The sequence below is a fragment of the Mytilus trossulus genome, unplaced genomic scaffold (genome assembly GCF_036588685.1).
Source record: "Mytilus trossulus isolate FHL-02 unplaced genomic scaffold, PNRI_Mtr1.1.1.hap1 h1tg000406l__unscaffolded, whole genome shotgun sequence".
Taxonomy (NCBI): domain Eukaryota; kingdom Metazoa; phylum Mollusca; class Bivalvia; order Mytilida; family Mytilidae; genus Mytilus; species Mytilus trossulus.
In genome coordinates this window covers 1,278,245-1,296,478 of record NW_026963350.1, presented here as the reverse complement: position 1 = coordinate 1,296,478, position 18,234 = coordinate 1,278,245, and the positions used below count along the sequence as shown (strand labels likewise).

The following is an 18,234-nucleotide window of genomic DNA, read 5'->3' as shown; positions in this document are numbered from 1 at the left end:
TTTTTGCGCCTGTCCCAAGTCAGGAGCCTCTGGCCTTTGTTATTCTTGTATTATTCTAATTTTAGTTTCTTGTGTACAATTTGGAAATTAGTATGGCGTTCATAATCACTGAACTAGTATACATTTGTTTAGGGGCCAGCTGAAGGACGCCTTCGGTTGCGGAAATTTCTAAGTACTGAATAAAATTTCAAATTTGTTTAAACATATTCAATATGCTAATCAAGTTATGTTTATGTTGTAACTAATGGGTTGAAATATTGTTTTTGCTAATTTTTTTGGGAAAAAAGTGTTTTTTGAAATCTCAAAAAATGCAAAAAAAAAATGGTAATTTTCGTCTCAAATCAATGCTTTAGATATGAAAACAACACACAGTAACTTTGAAACCATTCGGATTAGTTTTAAGATTGTTACCGCTTTTTGAATATCGCTCTACACATATTGTCTATGGTAAATCAGTTGATAATGTTTACATTTTAACGATTTCTCGTGGGGCTTCACAAATAAACGAAAAAACTGTATGATTTTTGAAAACAAATTGATGGCAAACACTGTCTTTACCTTTAAATGAGAGGTTGGCATCATTAGTTGGAATTTCTGTTTTTGAAATTGTCGTTTTATGAAAATTTTGTAAAAAAAAAATCGCGAAAAAACGTCACAAAAGGCAAAAAAAAAAAATTTAACGGATTTATATTTCCATAATGATTAAGTGAACTTCCTTCAATATTGATCCAATAAACGGTTAACTTTACCTTTAATTTGAAAAAAGGTCTTGTATCGTTTCTTTTGTTGACTAGTATATATCATCATACCTGTCAATCTTTGGACATTTACATGCAGTTCATGACCGGCATTGAAGAAACACATCTCAAGTCAAAAGGCATACGAACTTCAGTTGAATTCAAGTATTAAGGGGACATTTATTTGTTAATCAAATCTTACACTTTCCTAAATAAGTTCTGATGGTGAAGTACTAAGTGAAAATAGGATAAAATTGATGTGTATATCTGTATCATTTCAAGCCTTACTGTACCCTCTATCCTAGAGTCATTCATTGTATTATTTCAATAAACAAGCTTAAGTACCTTTTTTTTAATTTCTATCCAAATATTCAGCATTTATATAAAATAAAATGTTACATTATTTAACAAAAATATTCACAAAACAATGTAAAAAAGTATAATGACAAAGACACACAATTATCAAGAAATAAAAAATAGTAAATGGAATGACATGCTTTAGTCGTGTAAAGTGTATTCAAATAGTTATACTATCAATATTACTATTCTTATTTCTAAGGAAATTCCCTTTTTTAAAGATAGCTCTCTATATATAACTTAGGTATTTTGATGAAAAAAATATTTAAATTATCAGTTTAAAAGCTCACGAATCCGAGCGGAAAATGGTAATTTTGCGAATTAAGGGATTATTTAAAGGCCAGGTGGGAATTTCAACAAAAATCCAGGAAGGGGCAAAATTATCAGAAGTTACCAACAGTAAAGGGGTCATTTGACAGGTATGATAGCCCCTGAATGTTATGTGATCAAAATAAATTCACTAGAAAATCATACTAAGACTGTAGAGCTACATGAAATAATCCACAAATCTACATGCCATTAAAACAAATCGAACTCAAGTATCCACACTAGAATGCACTGAACAATCATATTCTCACGGAACAGTATCATAATGTTTGTAACAACAGAATGAAGCATTGATCTATTGGTTAACATGGTTAACAGTCAATTGACTTTCAAAATGTACAAATATAAAAAAAAAAACCACATAAGTTTGCATCAACCTTTTAACATTTATGAAGAACCTATATCTGACTCATTAATAACAAATGCAACTGCAGTTTGTAAATATTCTTTCATTGCACTTTTCACTTCAATTGAATTATGTCTCAAGGGTTGGTAGATAAATCTGTACGGTTATGTTCGTAGATGGATATCTAAAACCCAAATCATTTAAACAACTTGTTCTTTTTCTTAACTAAAAGGTGTCTATCTTTTCTCTGTACTTTCACTTTCTCTGTATTTTCACTTTCTCTGTTGTTGTACATCTACTTGTCGTGGTGTGTTAACGTGTTGATTATTTCTAGGTAGTTCTTCTGTAGACGTATTTTATAAGCGGGAACATCTGGTAGTTCTAAAATAATGTAATAAATGTGTTATTAATAAAAATATTCAGTTACATGTTTTCGTACTGTCTTTTCATTCACTACTTTACCAATAGCTTCCAGGATAAATCCATACATTAATTAAACAATCAATTTTTGAGAGGAACATTTGCGCTTTATAGCAAACTGGTAGAATACCTTACCTAACAATGACTTTACGGTTCAGCTAACAAGCAAGCTAACCAAAGATATAACCTTAAGCTATATCCTCATTGAAACCGGCTGTTATAGTATTTACCTGATAATGCATAATGAAAAAAGTTTCTTTTAATCAATGATAATTTTAAACCATTTACAAATGTCATGTCATATAGTTCAAGTAATATGCCATCATAGAAAGCATTTAGCAGTTTCAATAATAATAATGTTTCATTTTTGATAAACCTGATTATTTTTGTATTTTATAAAGATGAAATCTACTGGTGAATTTTCATTCATTTTATTCTATCAATAAGAATTTGATTAAACTGTCGTACAAGTGAGAGGTTCAGCGCTATAAAACCAGGTTCAATCCACCATTTTCTAAATTTGAAAATACCTGTATCAAGTCAGGAAAATGAAAGTTGTTGTCAATTCGTTTGATGTGTTTTGTCATTTGATTGTTTCATATGATCAGTGACTGTTCGATTGAACTCGGATTTCAGTGATTTTGTGAGTTTACTCAATTCAATCAAAATCATCAACTATTAATCTATCACAATCGGAAATATTGAAAATATTAATGGTAATTAAAAAGTTTTAATCAACAATTTATTTGTGCTCTAGTTTTATTCATTGTTCTGACCTATCTAGGATTTTTTTTATGATTATAGCTACAAGTCTATCAGTCAACCAATCTTTTCTACTGTCTTAGAATGCGAAATACTCAATAGTAAGATGTCTTTGTGAACAACAGTTCTTGCTAGAAAATAACACACCATACAAATGAAAAGGGTAGAATAAGTAGAAAAAAGTAGATGTGGTATGATTGCCAATGAGACAACTATCCATTAGTGACAAAAAACAACTATAGGTCACCGTACGGCCTTCAACAATGAGCAAAGCTCATACCGCATAGTCAGCTATAAAAGGCCACAATATGACAATATAAAACAATTCAAACGAGAAAAGTAACCGCCTTATTTGTATAATTTTTTTACGAACAACAAATATGTAACATATAAACAAACGACTACCACTGCATTACAGGGACCTGACTGGACAGGCACATACATTAATACTGTGGGGGGATACATGTTCGCGGGATCCTAACCGTCCCTATAACATGGGACAGTGGTACAATGTAAGAACAAACTATCGGTTGAAAAAGGCTTAATTCTTCAGATGGAAAAAATTGCACGTGGACTTAGAAGCATTCTTGATGCAGTAGCACTTATTATTAATTAGTGCACATGATTCCCTTTTAATGTTGTACATTTGTTGTACATACAATAAGGGAACAGTAATACCTATAGAGCTGTAAATTACACTTTTTTAAAGTGTAAATATGCCTTAGAAATTGCATTGTACCATGAACAAATACTGTACACATATAAAAACGTCGAGTTGATTTAATTTTTTGAAACGAAAAATACCAAATGTTGTAAAGTATTTATTAACTCATGAATTATCTATATTGCCCCTTCTTTTAGCATTGTTATGAGCGTAACAAAAACAATTGAAGGTACCTTAGCTATATTTTTCTATTCACAATTTGTGCAATGTCCTTTTGAGGCGACTGGATCACATATTTAAGATCAAGCACACCATGAGATTCTGTTTAATCAGTGCCAAAATGTCAATAATGTACACGCATGCACCACTATTTATACAAATAAATAACTATCCCAACAATGTCAAAATGTTAAACATAGACTTACGATGTTTTTTTTTTTATAATATTACATATTCTTACAAAAATAAAATATAGACAAATTGTGGACCAAAATATTAATAGGCAATTTATTTTTTGATAATGACTCCATCATCTGGAATAACTACTCTCTCCATAGTAAGTGGCTTGATATGTTTGTTAACAGAATCAGTTGAAATAACAAAATATGATATACTGGTGGCAAAGTGCTAACAGTAGGAGTGATATACAGGTTATCATACGGAGTGATGGACTTTCGAATCATGATATGCTTTACAAGTTGTTGTGTATTGTATAATAGTACAGTTGCTAGGTTTATTACAGCTATTTCTAATTTCGATAAAAGAGTCATGTGCACACAAGGCCTTGTAGGCATAAAACTTTGCTCAGTGCTCGGAGCACAAAAATCATGCTCGAAACATGAAATCCAGCAATTTGATTGGTTGATATTCAAGTCTTAGTACACAAATCATGCTCGAAAGTTTTATGACCGTGGGGCCAGGGATCTATCTGTTTTAATGTACGATAACATACACACATCTTACCTGTTTTAGTGTTTGGTGGCACTGAGCTTGGTGAATCAAACTTCAATTTTTGTGCTAGATCTTTATACCCACTATTTCGCAATAAAACATCAATACAAACAGATTTATTAGGCTCTCCCCTTTTGATCACGATAGCTAGCATGGTGTTTTCCTGGTCAGTATTTTGTTCAATGGTACGTCTGTCGTCTACTGATATCACTAACTTTGTCATCATTTGATCCAAGATATTACTGAAGTCTGATTTGGTATCTACAATCGTATAAATTAACACTTTAAAAATGAATATTATATACAATAGACAGCATTACATAAGAAAGTGTGGTCTCAGGTGTTAATGAGACAGGTATTCGTCGACTAAATGACAATTCAGGTTATTGCAATGCCTTATTTGCTGGCAATTAGCAAAAACTCACTTATATCAGAAGATACGAAATTATTCAAAAAAGAAAAAAAAGAAGTCTTGGTTCCTACGTGACTGAACAATATCAATAGAAAACCAACTGAAATATGACATTACTAGAATTTTCATTGGTCACATTCATTCATTTATTTGTTTACAAGACTTTGGACAAGAGGGAGAACTTCATTACAAGATTTACTTCCGGAGGAATATATTGATTGAGTGTATTTGATAAATCCTTTCGAAGTTTTTAGCTCTCCAGACATTTAACCTTCGTTGCTTATTTAATATTTCAATTTTATTCATTCGAGTGTACCGATTAATTGTGTGCGTTCATCTTAATGGATGACTCTCTTATCGTTGATGAGTTATTTTGCATGTTTCCGTACTTATGAACTTCAAAGTCAAATAAGGAATGTGACATGTTTTAAGACGTTAATGTGAGCTTAACCCACCACTGAAATCAGGAAATACCTGATAGGAAATGCAAGCACGGGAATATCATATCAATTGGGAGATATCTACCCCGTATGCAGATGCTGCTGGAATATTGCTACTTAGAAATGGAAGTACACAATTGGAAAGCTGAAATCATCTCTTTTGTTGTAACGTTTGTTTTTAACCGACCCTCATTGTCAATTTCTAGATGTAGATGTAGGTCAAGATATGAGGTTCTTAAATGTTTTGTAATAGAGAACTGTGCTAATTTAACTTTAGACCTAAATGCTTATAGGTGAATGAAGTTATGTATTACACATTGCCATAGCATCATGTTATTTTATAAATGTGGTTGAAACTGAGTTTAATATTACATCTATTAGGTAGTTTGTGCCTTGGTGACACAAAATGTAACACCAATACATATCAGCTTAAATAAAACCTTACCTGCTGCACGTGGATCTAACTGTATTTGTTTCTGTAGAATAAAAGAAGGGGGTTTTTAATAAAAGAAGGAGGCTTTTTAGAGTTTGTGATAGGAGTGCACATGCTAAAATGTATTGCCTGCTTTATTGACTAATATTTGTTTTGTTGATATTTCTGCAAGGACCTCATTAACTTTTCATGATTCAAGAAAAAGAGTTCAATGTCATATAGATTAAGCCTAAAATACATATACATCAAATGTAATCCTTCCTTCCACAAAATATAATTGACGTATTGCTTATACTATAAAAGAAACCTACCAAATCATGCGAACTTGAAATTGACCAATAATCTATGAAACTGAGGCCAAGGTCCAATAACCCTGTCAGAAGGATATGTTAACCTTAAAATCATTACATATATTTAAAATAGTTAACATATTGCTTATAGTCTAATAAACAAGCGTAGCAATGATACTTTACATTGCTCAAAAGACCTTAAAAATACATTGAATGTCGGATGATTAGACACACATATTAACATTACAACAATTGCATATACGCCAGATGTAGTTGAACTATTATTTGTAATGTAAAAAAACCCAGACCAAAACCCAAAAGTGAAAACTTAGTAACGAACCTTGATAATGAGGTCAAAGTAAATTAAAACATGCAGACTAGCATTGTACAACACTTCCATACACCAAATATAGATTACAAATTGCTTGTAGTTTAAGACAAATAGACCAGAACACAAAACCTTGCTTATTAAATGAGGTAAAGGTAAAATGATAAATGTCAGGCTGACATACTCATTGTAAAATTTTTCCATACAACGAATATAACTAACCTATTGCATACAGAATTGTAAAAACAATCTAAAATACAAAACTTAACTTAAACCACTGCACAAAACGAAGTAGGGTCCGATGATACCTGCCGGTTGAACATACACAACTCCTTATATACACCATATAGTAGAACTATTGCTCATAGTATCTAAGATATGTACTTTACCACAAAAACTTAACCTTCTTCACTGATTCATGACATGAGGTTGAGGTCAAGTGAAATTTTGTATGACAGCCATTAGAACCTTACAAGGTACGCACAAACGAATGAACAGACACACAGACAAAACACAGTGTACCTCTAGGTAGAGCATACAAATAGATGTCACTATTATGTCAAGTGTCCACTATTAAAGTTTGAAATCACTGTTAAAATTTTCAATCACTATCATTAATACTTCAGGTATTGAAGAAATACTAAAAGTTCTCCTGTGTAAATTAATCCTTTTATATTATGTAATTATAATTGATAGGAATGACAATGCCTTCTTATTTCTATGGAGCCTTTATCGTTTATCTAGACATTTTCACAAAATTGATAGAGAGAGACCAGCAATTTAACCTAAGTGTTATACTGAAAATATCAGGTCAAAATTAGGTTGCTAATTAATTTGTTGCACATTGTATTTCAAGATTATACCTTCCGTTATCTATGGAAAGAAAAACTAAATCCAGTTATAAGTTATATATGGAAAACAAGGAAATACATTTGTAAAACGATTAGATACTAGGTTTTGATCATACACAAGCTTCTGTCCACGTTTAGTAAAAATCCAGGAAAATTTGTTGAAAACTTCAACCATAGAGTGAATATAGTTTAAGCTAGCAGAAAAGTCAATGTATTAGTAAAATTCAGATACATAGGAATTTAGTTTTACAAAATTCACTTCTAGATACTATCATAATCAAGATTCAGTCAAAATTTCTTAGAAATCCAACATGGTTTAACATAGTGATTAAAAATTAACCACATAGTGACTATCTGTGCACGCGGCAGATCAAGCCAGCATAATGCTGTGATCACCATGATCACTACGGCTCCCTTTTGCGACAAATGTCAAAGGCTCCACAAAAAATAAATTAAAGTTTAAAAAAAGTGCATGATAAAGGACGAATAAAATACAAAGATCTTCCACACTGTACAATATTATTTGAACTTTCAAAGGTCCTTAGAAAGGAAGATATGCAAAGTGAAAAAGGATTAATATAAGTTGCAAAACTTGCATTGTTTCCCAATCAACTATAAATACATATGTTCAAACTAATTAAGCAAGATATAAGATGCACAGTGACATAAAGAATATTGAACTAGATTTAGATTTCGATTGAATTAACTTTAAGATTTTGTATAACTAACAAAAGGAGAAGGACAATCGCTCTTTAATGAGTCATCTAGTAATTGTCATGCAAACAAGGAGTTATATATTGATATAAAGTAGAGGATCATAGAACAGATTTATAATATCGACCGATGCTATTTGATAACAAAACATTTTATAGCCCTATTTACCAGGTAAGCAAAAAAACAACAATGGCACTTATATTACAACATGAGTATGTGTCAATTTGGAGAAATAATGTAAATTTTCCATTGCTGATGGATCTCCAATGATGAATTTTTTCATGGATGTCATTGGTGATAGTTATAAAATTGATCATGACACCAGTACTATGATTAAATATCTAATGACTATTTCAAGGTTTATATCTAATCTTCAAAAAGGGATAGGTTAAATCAAAATATTGCCTTTTCGATAAAGAACGTTAGCAATATAGTGTTATTTCCTCTGTAGAAACTTACAATAAAATGTGTCTATTAAGTATTAAAAATCACTTACCAATGGTGCTTTTTTGTGTTGATTTGACCATTCGTCAATGAACATGTGTTTAATTTGACATGTATCACATTGATATTCTGTTATAGTCTCTTCCATGAACTTGTTTGGTCCTGTGACACACTTTGGCTCAGTTAGGCCACATTCCCAGGTTTTCTCAAATTTTACATTTGACATTTTGAATCTTTTATGCATGATTGTGTTTAATTCCTCTGTCACAAAGTCAGCAATGTTTTTGTACAAACCTTTTTTAATTTCATTCCCGAACTCCCAAATCTGAATTTGAATAACATTTGGACATGTCATTACAAGTAATTTTCTACATTTTGTTGCATCTTGTAACTCAAAGACAGCAGTGCTTTTGAAAAGAGCAATTTCTCTTTCCTTCTGTCCAGGGACAACCCTAACTGCAATGTTATATTTCCTGCTAAGTGAAGCAATCAAATGATTATGAAGATGTGGAGGTAGAAATATAAATTTGAAACACATCCAAGTTGATCTTTTACCATTATCTTTTGTCACATTAAACATTTCATGAATATCAATCTCAGGTTCTGCTTTAATCATACAAGGTACATAGTAGTAAGGCATTTTTTTGGCACCCTCTGATTTGTTTGAACGTATAATGATATCAAATTTCTCCATTACTTTCAGAATATATTCTTTGTGATCGTACAAAATCGTTGTCTCTTTTTTAAATATATCTTCTAACACCTCATTATTCAATTTCCCTGTATTATAAAATTCATTCCACTTTCTTTGATTCTTAGTACTAGCTTGGAATTTCTCTGCTGTAACAATACATTTAAAAGCATCAGACAGCCATTGTGTATCTAAAATAATATCATCTGGGAGATCCCCGAAATAAACTAAAGATCGGAGTTCATGGTGAAATTCCAGAAAAAATATCAGTTCTTCCTCACTTAAAGGCATTAGTGTATCAGTTGAAATGGCCTTAATTTCACGATAGGAAATGATTGGGAATTCTTTTTTCTTTTCTTGAAGTAGTTGTTCCAGTTGAATGAATTTTAACGGATATTTCATGTTCCATGTTCTCATTCCTCTGGCTAAGTTAAGAATGTTTTGTCGTATCTGCTGGAATACACTGCGCTCATCGTCCTTATTGGAAATGAAGTATTCACATCTCACATGACCACGTTCATCATCAGCCAGTTCATTAGTGTACTTTAACAGGTTTTCTCTGCATGCGATCTCAATTTTTGTCTAATTTAAAACAAAACATGTAACATAAAAGAATCTTTTTCAAATATTGAAAAACAGTTGCTGCATCTATATGTTATAAAAATAATACAAGTGTCCATCATTTCATATTATATCTTTTTTATTATGAATTTGCTTTATTTTCTACACGCTGAGAAAACACGTATACACAAGGATTAACAGAATGACAGTTAAACGATATAACATATGGGTAAACACGAATATTTGTATAATTACGTACAAAAAGGGCATTCTATTTCTCTAAAGTAAGAAGTCAACTGTAGATTTCGACCATGTTCAGAGGCGGATTTAGGGGGGGGGACTTTTTCAGAAACATTTTGGTTGGTTATATGGGGAATCACTGAAGCGTGACGGATTTCCCCCCCCCCCCCTTAGGCAGTCAGTGGGCCCCCTCTTATGAAAATTTCTAGATTCGCCACTGATGTTGACATGATCTCACCCTGCTGTCTATTTTAAACGTTTCTGTTTTTCTGTTATAAATATGGGAATAATATTACAGTGAGTTGACTATGGGTGTTACCGTTAACCTGTAGCTATTGTTCAACTAGATTGAAACATTGACAATACAATAGGGACATTTAAATTGACCAGTTGGTTTGGCAGATTTAAATCTACCTTGATGCTACCTGTACAGTTTTTTATTCACCTAACCAAAACTTTCAGCATGCTTTTTTCCTGAAGTATTTTTTATCCTATGACTTCACCTGTTTAATTGTTACTGTTGTAGTATTGGAACTGAGATAGTTTTTTAGAACTTATAAAAAAAATTGTATGGCATCAAGCCTCCAATTTTTATCTTTGTTGAATAACATAATTTGCATTCAATTAAGTTAGTTTATATGGTATAAATAATGCTAGAATATGACCACTTATATTTGATAACAGACACAAACTTATTTCATGTTCTTATATTAACTAAACAGTTGTGAATTTGATAAAAAAAAAATCCTTTCATGTTTTTTTTTTATTAGAGAATCCTAAAACAGTTTAAGAAATTAACATTGTTATTAGTCTTTTTGTTATGGAAATGGATTTTTCCCTGAAATAATTAATCGTTCAAATGCCAAAAAACACAACATTTATACAGAAAAAGAGATTTTTTTTTACTGTCATTCAAAATTTTAGAAGAAGGCAAACCAGATCAAGACTATATGTTTCCATAAAGGAATTTAATTGCATGTCATATAATTCACTACATTTCCTCCTTAATGTTTTCATAGCCAAATACTATGAGTGCTTAGATTTTTTGTATATTGTTGAAAAAAAAACACTTTTTAATATCTGTTTGGCTTTTTAATAGGAAATAACTCAAAATAATTTGTTTTTGACATGTTCCTTGTACAAATTGTTAATGTATATTCATATTGAAATTTCAAAATCATATTTGAATGAACTATTTTATTTACTCTACATATTTTATATCTCATCCAGTATTCCATTTTCTTTATCTGAAATAATTCATAACATTTTTCTAATTTTATAAACATGATGAAAGTTTTCGAATATTTGTTCATGCTTTTGACTATATAACTAATTTTCTCTCTATATCAATATTCCGTTAAATTTCCCATGATATATATATCCCTAAAAACAGGTACAGAATTTTGTAATATTTGATTATTTCCATTATCACATTTAAAATGAGTATCCTCACTTTACAAATATTTTGGATAAGTTTGTTCATATATTTACACTATATCACTTGATTTTATTATATCCACAGTATTGAGTTTTTATTTCATTTGTCATACATGTATATATTCCAATTAAACAATATTAGATCCAGAACTTTATAATGATTATTTCCAATTTCACATTCATATTATCCCAACATTAGGAATATTTTGGAATATTTTACTTTTTCATTTCACTTTATCACTACATTAGACTATATCCACTTTATGAATTTAACATTTGGTTTCATTTCCATGATAATTCCGATGATATATATTCCATTTAAACAGGTGAATCACTCTTATAATATATCCCAAAATTTATAATGAATGTGTTGAAATTATTTCTCCTTCTTGCATTCAAATTTGATTTTTTATAACCTATATTCCATATTTTGCAAATTGAATTTCCTTCAGTAAACACAGTTTTTTTTCCACAAAAATCCTCTTATAATAAATTACAAAGAAAAACACCGCAAATATCATAATCCGAAATGAAAATCTTGAAGGGACATTATAAAGAAATGCACAACATATAATCCATCTGAAAATTGAAACTGAAATCACCTGGATAGCTCATTCATGTGTCACTGACAAATGGACAATACTATGTATGAGGGTTACAAATTTTAAGAATCATTTATTATTTAAAAACAGTTTTAATTTTCATACATATTAATATGCAGTTAACAAAATATTTTACTGATTCAGATTTTATGGTAAATTTTAGAAATATTATCAATACTGGGGATTTAAAACAATGAAAACCATAAATAGTTCTACCCTTTCAATTTTTTGATAGAATAATCCTAGGTCAAGAAAAATTTCAGGAAAAAAGCATGCTGAAATTTTGGGTTAGGTGAATACATTTTTTTACAGGTAGCATCAAGATAGATTTAAATCTTACAAAACCAACTGGTCAATTTAAATCCCTATTGTATTGTCAATGTTTAAATCTGGTTGAACAATAGCTACAGGTAAACAGTAACACCCATAGTCAACTCACTGTAAAGAAAATTAAAATAATAAAAATTGGTCATCAAAGGACAAGAACTTCTACAATATGCCGTCTAACAGTTTTATCGTACAGACGAGCTTTACATTGTGAACATTTTACCACTGTCAGATTTTTTTAAAATAGGTTTTCAAAATTATAGGCAAAACTTGCATTATTGACCCTTTTGTTCTTCCTTCAACCCTGTAAATCATCTTGGTTGGCGTACCGGATCATTAAATAAATTAATTCCACACTTCATACAAAATGTATTATTGTACCCGTAAGAAAATACAAAAAGAACTTATATTGGTATATTAGTAATTCCACTTGAACATAATAAAGTTATCCCTTAAAGACAAGAACAAACAATAGCAGTGTCTAAATATTTTACAATGTGTAAACATGATATACCGTGTCTGTTTCCGAGGTGGATTTAGGGGGGCCTGCACTGGTCCCCCCTTTTTTTCAGAAAAAAATTTTGTTGGTTATATAGGGAATCACTGAAGCGTGACGGAATCGCTCCCCCCCCTAGGCAGTCAGTGGACCCCCTCTTTCTAGAATCGCCACTGATGTTGACATGATCTCACCCTACTTTCTATTTTAAACGTTTCTGTTTATCTGTTACAAGTATGGGAATAATATCAAAGAAAATTAAAATAACAAAAAATGGTCGTCAAAGGACAATAACTTCAACAATATGCCGTCTAACAGTTTTATCGTACAGGGCCTGGTTGTTCAACTTGTCGTTAACTTAACGTAAGCGTTAAATTTAACGTGTCGTTAAATACTCTAACGTATCGTTTCTTAACCCATGGTTAAAATGGTGTTGTTCAACTTGGTTTAACGCCGTTGTTAGTTAACGTTGACGTTAAATAATTTAACCACTCGTTAAATATTTAACTAAAGTTTAGAGATTATCTTCTTTACCCACAATGCATTGGTTTGTTAATATTTACTTCAACATGGCTGACAAGTCTTCTGCTAAAACACAAAGGGATAGAAAACCCAACTTCACCCAAGAAGAAGTAAATGTAATTCAAGACCAAGTGCAAAAGAATTACAAAGTTATTAATGAAAAGTTTGGGGATGGTATAACCAATTCCAGAAAGACAGCTGTCTGGAGCAGGATTTCCATCTTGGTTAGTGCTTTGGGTGTTGCCAACAGGTCTCCAAAAGACTGCAAAGACAAGTGGGCTAACACCAAGAAGGAGGCTAAGAAGGTTTTTAACAACCGTAACAAAGAGCAGAGGTCTACTGGTGGTGGTCCACAGCCCAAAAAACTGAGTCTGGCCATTGAAAGAACAATAGACCTTTGTAAAGACTCAGCTTCTTTCAAAGGTCTTGAAGGAGTTGAAAGTGTACTTGGTATGTATCAGTAACTAATTTATACTCTTTTGTGAATATATAAAAATAACAAATCTTTAAATGCTTAACGATTAACGTATTATTGTCTTATAATGAATGGCTTGGTGTTAGTTTCAAGACTGTCATTACTCTGGAAAATGAAAAAATAAAAATCAATTATCAACACTAAAAAAAGTTGACTTTTTAGGTCCCCATCGATTAGTTTGTATCGAACAGATGCAGATCGAAGGGGCTAGGAAACCGGTCGATCCCCTCCCCTTTGTGGTCAGTCAGTACCCGCTTACAAAAAGTTCAGGATCTACCTCTGGTATAGGCAATGATGTGAGACCGTGTATCGATCTCAAAGTACACTTAATCAACATTTTTATGAAAATCTTCTAATTTAAATAATTTGGTCTTCAAGCTGCTGGCCAAAGCAGAGGTCCAACAGGTCATACACTTTATCTGGAAATCTCAATTTCATGCAATACTTCTGTAAATTCAACAAGAGTTTTAAGGTATACAGACACATATAAAGATATATGTTAAAATATTCATATGGATGTGCATGTATCATTTTTATTTCAGGTACTGTATTTGAAGGGTGAAATGGCAAAACAGACAAAAGAAATGAGGAAACTAGACCTCCAGATAGAGTTGCTGGAATTAATGAAACAAGACAAGGAGAATACACCATTAACATTTCTCAACTTTTAATGAATTAAAATATTTATTTTTCTTATTAATTAACAATTGTTTGCCACACAGTTTTCACTCGACCTCATTTTATGAATCAGTGAACAAGGTTAAGTTTTGGTGGTCAAGTCCATATCTCAGATACTATCAGCAATAGTTCTAGTACATTGGGTGTATGGAAGGACTGTAAGGTTTACATGTACGACTGGCAGGTGTCATTTTACTTTGTCCTCGTTTTCATGGTTCATTCGTCGATGTTTAGTTTTCTTGGGTAATGTTAAGTTTATGTGACAGTTGTAATATAGCTTTATTATGTTAATCAATTGTGTCTGATTTTATGCCCTTTAAGGGCCCTATAATTTGGGAAATAAAAATATTCTATTCTATTCTATTCGATATTAAGGACTATCCACACAATATCAATGATCAATATCAATGATTAGTAAAGAAGGCTTAATATTTCTGCGTGTGTACTCTTGTTTTAATTCTGGCTATGCATTTATTTGGTATTTTTATATTCATTCTTATCGTTTGCTTTACATCCAGTGGCAAATATTTCATGCATGTTCATGATGAGAACAAATTTACAAAGAGTACAATAACTATAATCAGACCCCTCACAGGATTTTGTAATATGCATGGCGTTACACTATATATCCATACAACGCAATCAGATTATACATCCCCTTTCCAACTGGCGTATTTACACACCCAACAGTCTATGGAAGACCCACTTTGCGACAAAGTGAAAAAAATCTAAAGAATGACCTTAAATGTATACCTTAATCAAGCCTTGGGGTAAAATGTCATTCAGTTTACAGTTGACAATGAGATGGTGTTAAAAAAGTGTGACGACCGACACTTCGTAGTGCCAATAAGCTCATCATAGATACCAGGACCAAATTTAGTATACGCCAGACTCGCGTTTCGTCTACTAAAGACTCATCAGTGACGCTCGAATTCAAAAAAGTTAAAAAGGCCAAAGTTGAAGAGCATTGAGGACCAAAATTCCTAAAAGTTTTGCCAAATACAGCTAAGGTAATCTATGCCTGAGGTAGAAAACATCTCGAATGCATGTATTTTGAGAAAACATAACTTGTATTATTTATCACAATTTTATATTGGATGAAAAAATAAAGACTCTTGTGTATTAAACATGTATTTCAGTTGAAGAAAACTCTTGCGATATGCTCTCTAATGTGTCTACCATCCTGTTCTCCTTCAAAATTCGGAACTTGCACTGGTTGGTCTTGCTGAACATGTACACCACAAAAGTCTTCCAAAGGTTCATTCCTTGTTGAAGCTATGTTATGTAGAACAGCACAAGCACCAAACACTCGACAGACTTTTTCTGGTTTCATTCTGACCTGAAATTTATAATTTCATAATTATGGGCAGGAAGATATCTTTCAATTAAAAAAAAACTGTTTCAGAAACGACTGACTTTGCTTGCAGGAAATAGATTGTGTTTCAGTTCCTTCCGTGCAGTACATTATATGGTACTAAAAATTGTAAATAAAGAAATTATGATACTTGAACTTACTTTGACAGTTTTTCTTCGCTTCGAAATTGCCACCCCGTGTCAAACATAGTTGACACCCGGCATGTGGCGTTCTACACGGTGAATATCATCCCTATTAACTGCGGCTCGATCTGTAACAATTGTCTCTAGTTTTACAGAGCTACATTTAATTTTGATGGGGATAGTGTGGCTTGTATGAATTTAAAAAAGTCAAGACAAGAGTTTCGAGTTAAAAAAAGAGGCAGGATGACAATTTATTTATGAAAGTGTGAAAATAAAAAGGCATTTTTCATACTAGCCATCCCCCTCAAACAATAAATGGTAGCTCCCTAATTAGTATACTTTTTATAATTAGTTTCTTTTTTGTGTCCCTTTTTACTCAATATATATTTTTTTCTTCATGGCTGAAGTTTTTTTGGGCATTTTTTGTATGAAACTGCTGAGGTAAATTAATCATTTTAGCTATGCATCACTATATAGGATTATCTCATTGTTGAAGGCTGTACAGTTACCTAGCGATGTTAACTTCCAAGTGATTTGGTCTCTGGTCATTGACAATCAAATCACTTTTTTGTTATCATATTTCAAAGTATTCTATAATTATTTTTACCTCAGAGTGTAAAACATGAAATCTTCTCTTTAAGATTCCAAAAGCCCTTTCAATAATGGATCTTGTACTGGAGTGTGCTCTATTAAATCTTTGCTGGTGTCTTTCTCTGGGATTTAGATATGGTGTCATGAGAAAAGGGCGACATGCATACCCGCTGTCTCCTAGTATCAAACCGTCTGCAAGTCCTCTGTTGTTTGTCTCCAGGTAGTGGCATAGGTTTGATGTGTTGAAGATGTGGGAATCATGGGTTGACCCTGGCCAGTTAGCAGATATATTGGTAAATTTCCCTGAAAAAATATTAAACTAATTCAATTCTATGCAGAGTACTAATTAATGTTACAGTTAACTGCAGCTTGAATAAAGGTCACTCAGTCTATTGCTACTTGTGATTAATTAGAGGGGGTATAGGAACTGTATCGGGACTCCAGTAAATATATATTTTTTTTTTCAATTAAAAAGTGTAACTCAACTAGAACTAGTCTAATTTTCATTGAGGCTCATTGAAACCCTAAAAAAATGCATACAGATGATTGAAACTATTAGTATATTTAATAATTTTATAATTTATGAATGTTAAAAATCGTCAGTTTCAGTGAAGAATATATATATGTTTCCTTCAGTATGGGGAGGGGGGTCTGGATCCAGAAATCCTGTGCTTAAAAACACAAAATCCCGAGATCCAGAAATTCAAAAAAGAATTCCCGGATCCCGAAAGGGTCATTCCCAAAATCCCGAAAGGGTGTCATTCCTGAAATCTCGAGCTTAATATAACGTACACCTGATCCCGTACAGAAAAAAATACAACAGTAATAATATGCCTTCCTTTGCCAACATTGTACAGATTAGATATAGCACATATAAATAAGTGGCACAAATAACCACACTGTTTGGAGTGACAGGTGCGCGGTCTTATTGGAAAAGATAGCACACAATGACCCGATCGTCGATCGATCACTTTTAATATTTGGGTCGTATCAGATCGAGGGCCGAATTGTAGAGTTACTGATGAGAAAGTTTAAGGGAGATAATAAAGGTAAACAAATAAACAGACGAAGAGGATATAAACAAATTAAATAAGTACCTTCATAATCACACACAGCCTGCACGTTCACACTATTGAACCTCTTTCTGTTAACAAAAGCTGCCTCGTCCTCTGATGGCCCTTGTATCTTGATGTGTGTGCAATCAATGCACTCCAAAACATTTGGGAAGTTCATTTCCATTTGTCTGTGGAAACCACACTTCATCCTGTTTTTAGAATTGATGTATTTTGGCCACTGGATGAAGTTGTCTTTCACATCAAGTAAAGCATTGGTAACATCATTCACTGCTCTAGATACAGTTGCTTTGTCGTAGCCCATTGTATCTTCAATTACTTGTAAAAATGACCTAGAGGCATAAAACCTCAAGGCTATGCATACGTGTTGCTCCACTGTTAGAGCAGTTTCCTTTGCTGTAGATCTTATTAATTTATCACCCACAATATTGCATATATAGGCTATAGAGTCTCTTCCAAACCTATATCTTATTCTCATTTCATTGTCAGTCAAATTGTTTAGATGTGAAACCATTCCTCTGAAGATTTTCTCTTTTCTTTGCCTAGGTACCATTAACAGAGCAGTCAT

At 32.1% G+C, this 18,234-nt stretch overlaps 2 protein-coding genes across 2 annotated transcripts; both read right to left on the bottom strand.

The window, feature by feature from the left end:
- Positions 1–782: 782 nt before the first annotated feature.
- LOC134702158 (uncharacterized) lies at positions 783–11,206 on the bottom strand. The gene is made up of 5 exons (XM_063563242.1): positions 11,174–11,206; positions 8,529–9,749; positions 5,862–5,892; positions 4,577–4,825; positions 783–2,148 (listed from the first exon to the last, which is right to left on the bottom strand). Exons 1-5 carry the CDS (start codon positions 11,204–11,206, stop codon positions 2,063–2,065), a joined length of 1,620 nt encoding a protein of 539 aa, XP_063419312.1. The 3' UTR covers positions 783–2,062.
- A 4,410-nt stretch (positions 11,207–15,616) lies between these two features.
- On the bottom strand, positions 15,617–18,234 carry LOC134702157 (putative nuclease HARBI1). Its single transcript, XM_063563241.1, has 3 exons — positions 17,691–18,234; positions 16,610–16,896; positions 15,617–15,844 (listed from the first exon to the last, which is right to left on the bottom strand). The coding sequence occupies exons 1-3, from the start codon at positions 18,232–18,234 to the stop codon at positions 15,641–15,643; spliced, it is 1,035 nt and encodes a 344-aa protein (XP_063419311.1). The 3' UTR covers positions 15,617–15,640.

Coding starts and splice junctions, on each gene's coding strand:
- LOC134702158 (XM_063563242.1), bottom strand. CDS start 11,206: ATGGAATACTGGATGAGATATAAAATATGTAGA. Junction 9,750..11,173: donor TGAGATATAAAATATGTAGA/GTAAATAAAATA, acceptor GTTTTAAATTAG/ACAAAAATTGAGATCGCATG. Junction 2,149..4,576: donor GCCACCAAACACTAAAACAG/GTAAGATGTGTG, acceptor ACATTATTTTAG/AACTACCAGATGTTCCCGCT.
- LOC134702157 (XM_063563241.1), bottom strand. CDS start 18,234: ATGACTGCTCTGTTAATGGTACCTAGGCAAAGAAAAGAGAAAATCTTC. Junction 16,897..17,690: donor GGCTGTGTGTGATTATGAAG/GTACTTATTTAA, acceptor ATATTTTTTCAG/GGAAATTTACCAATATATCT. Junction 15,845..16,609: donor TTCATGTTTTACACTCTGAG/GTAAAAATAATT, acceptor TATAAATTTCAG/GTCAGAATGAAACCAGAAAA.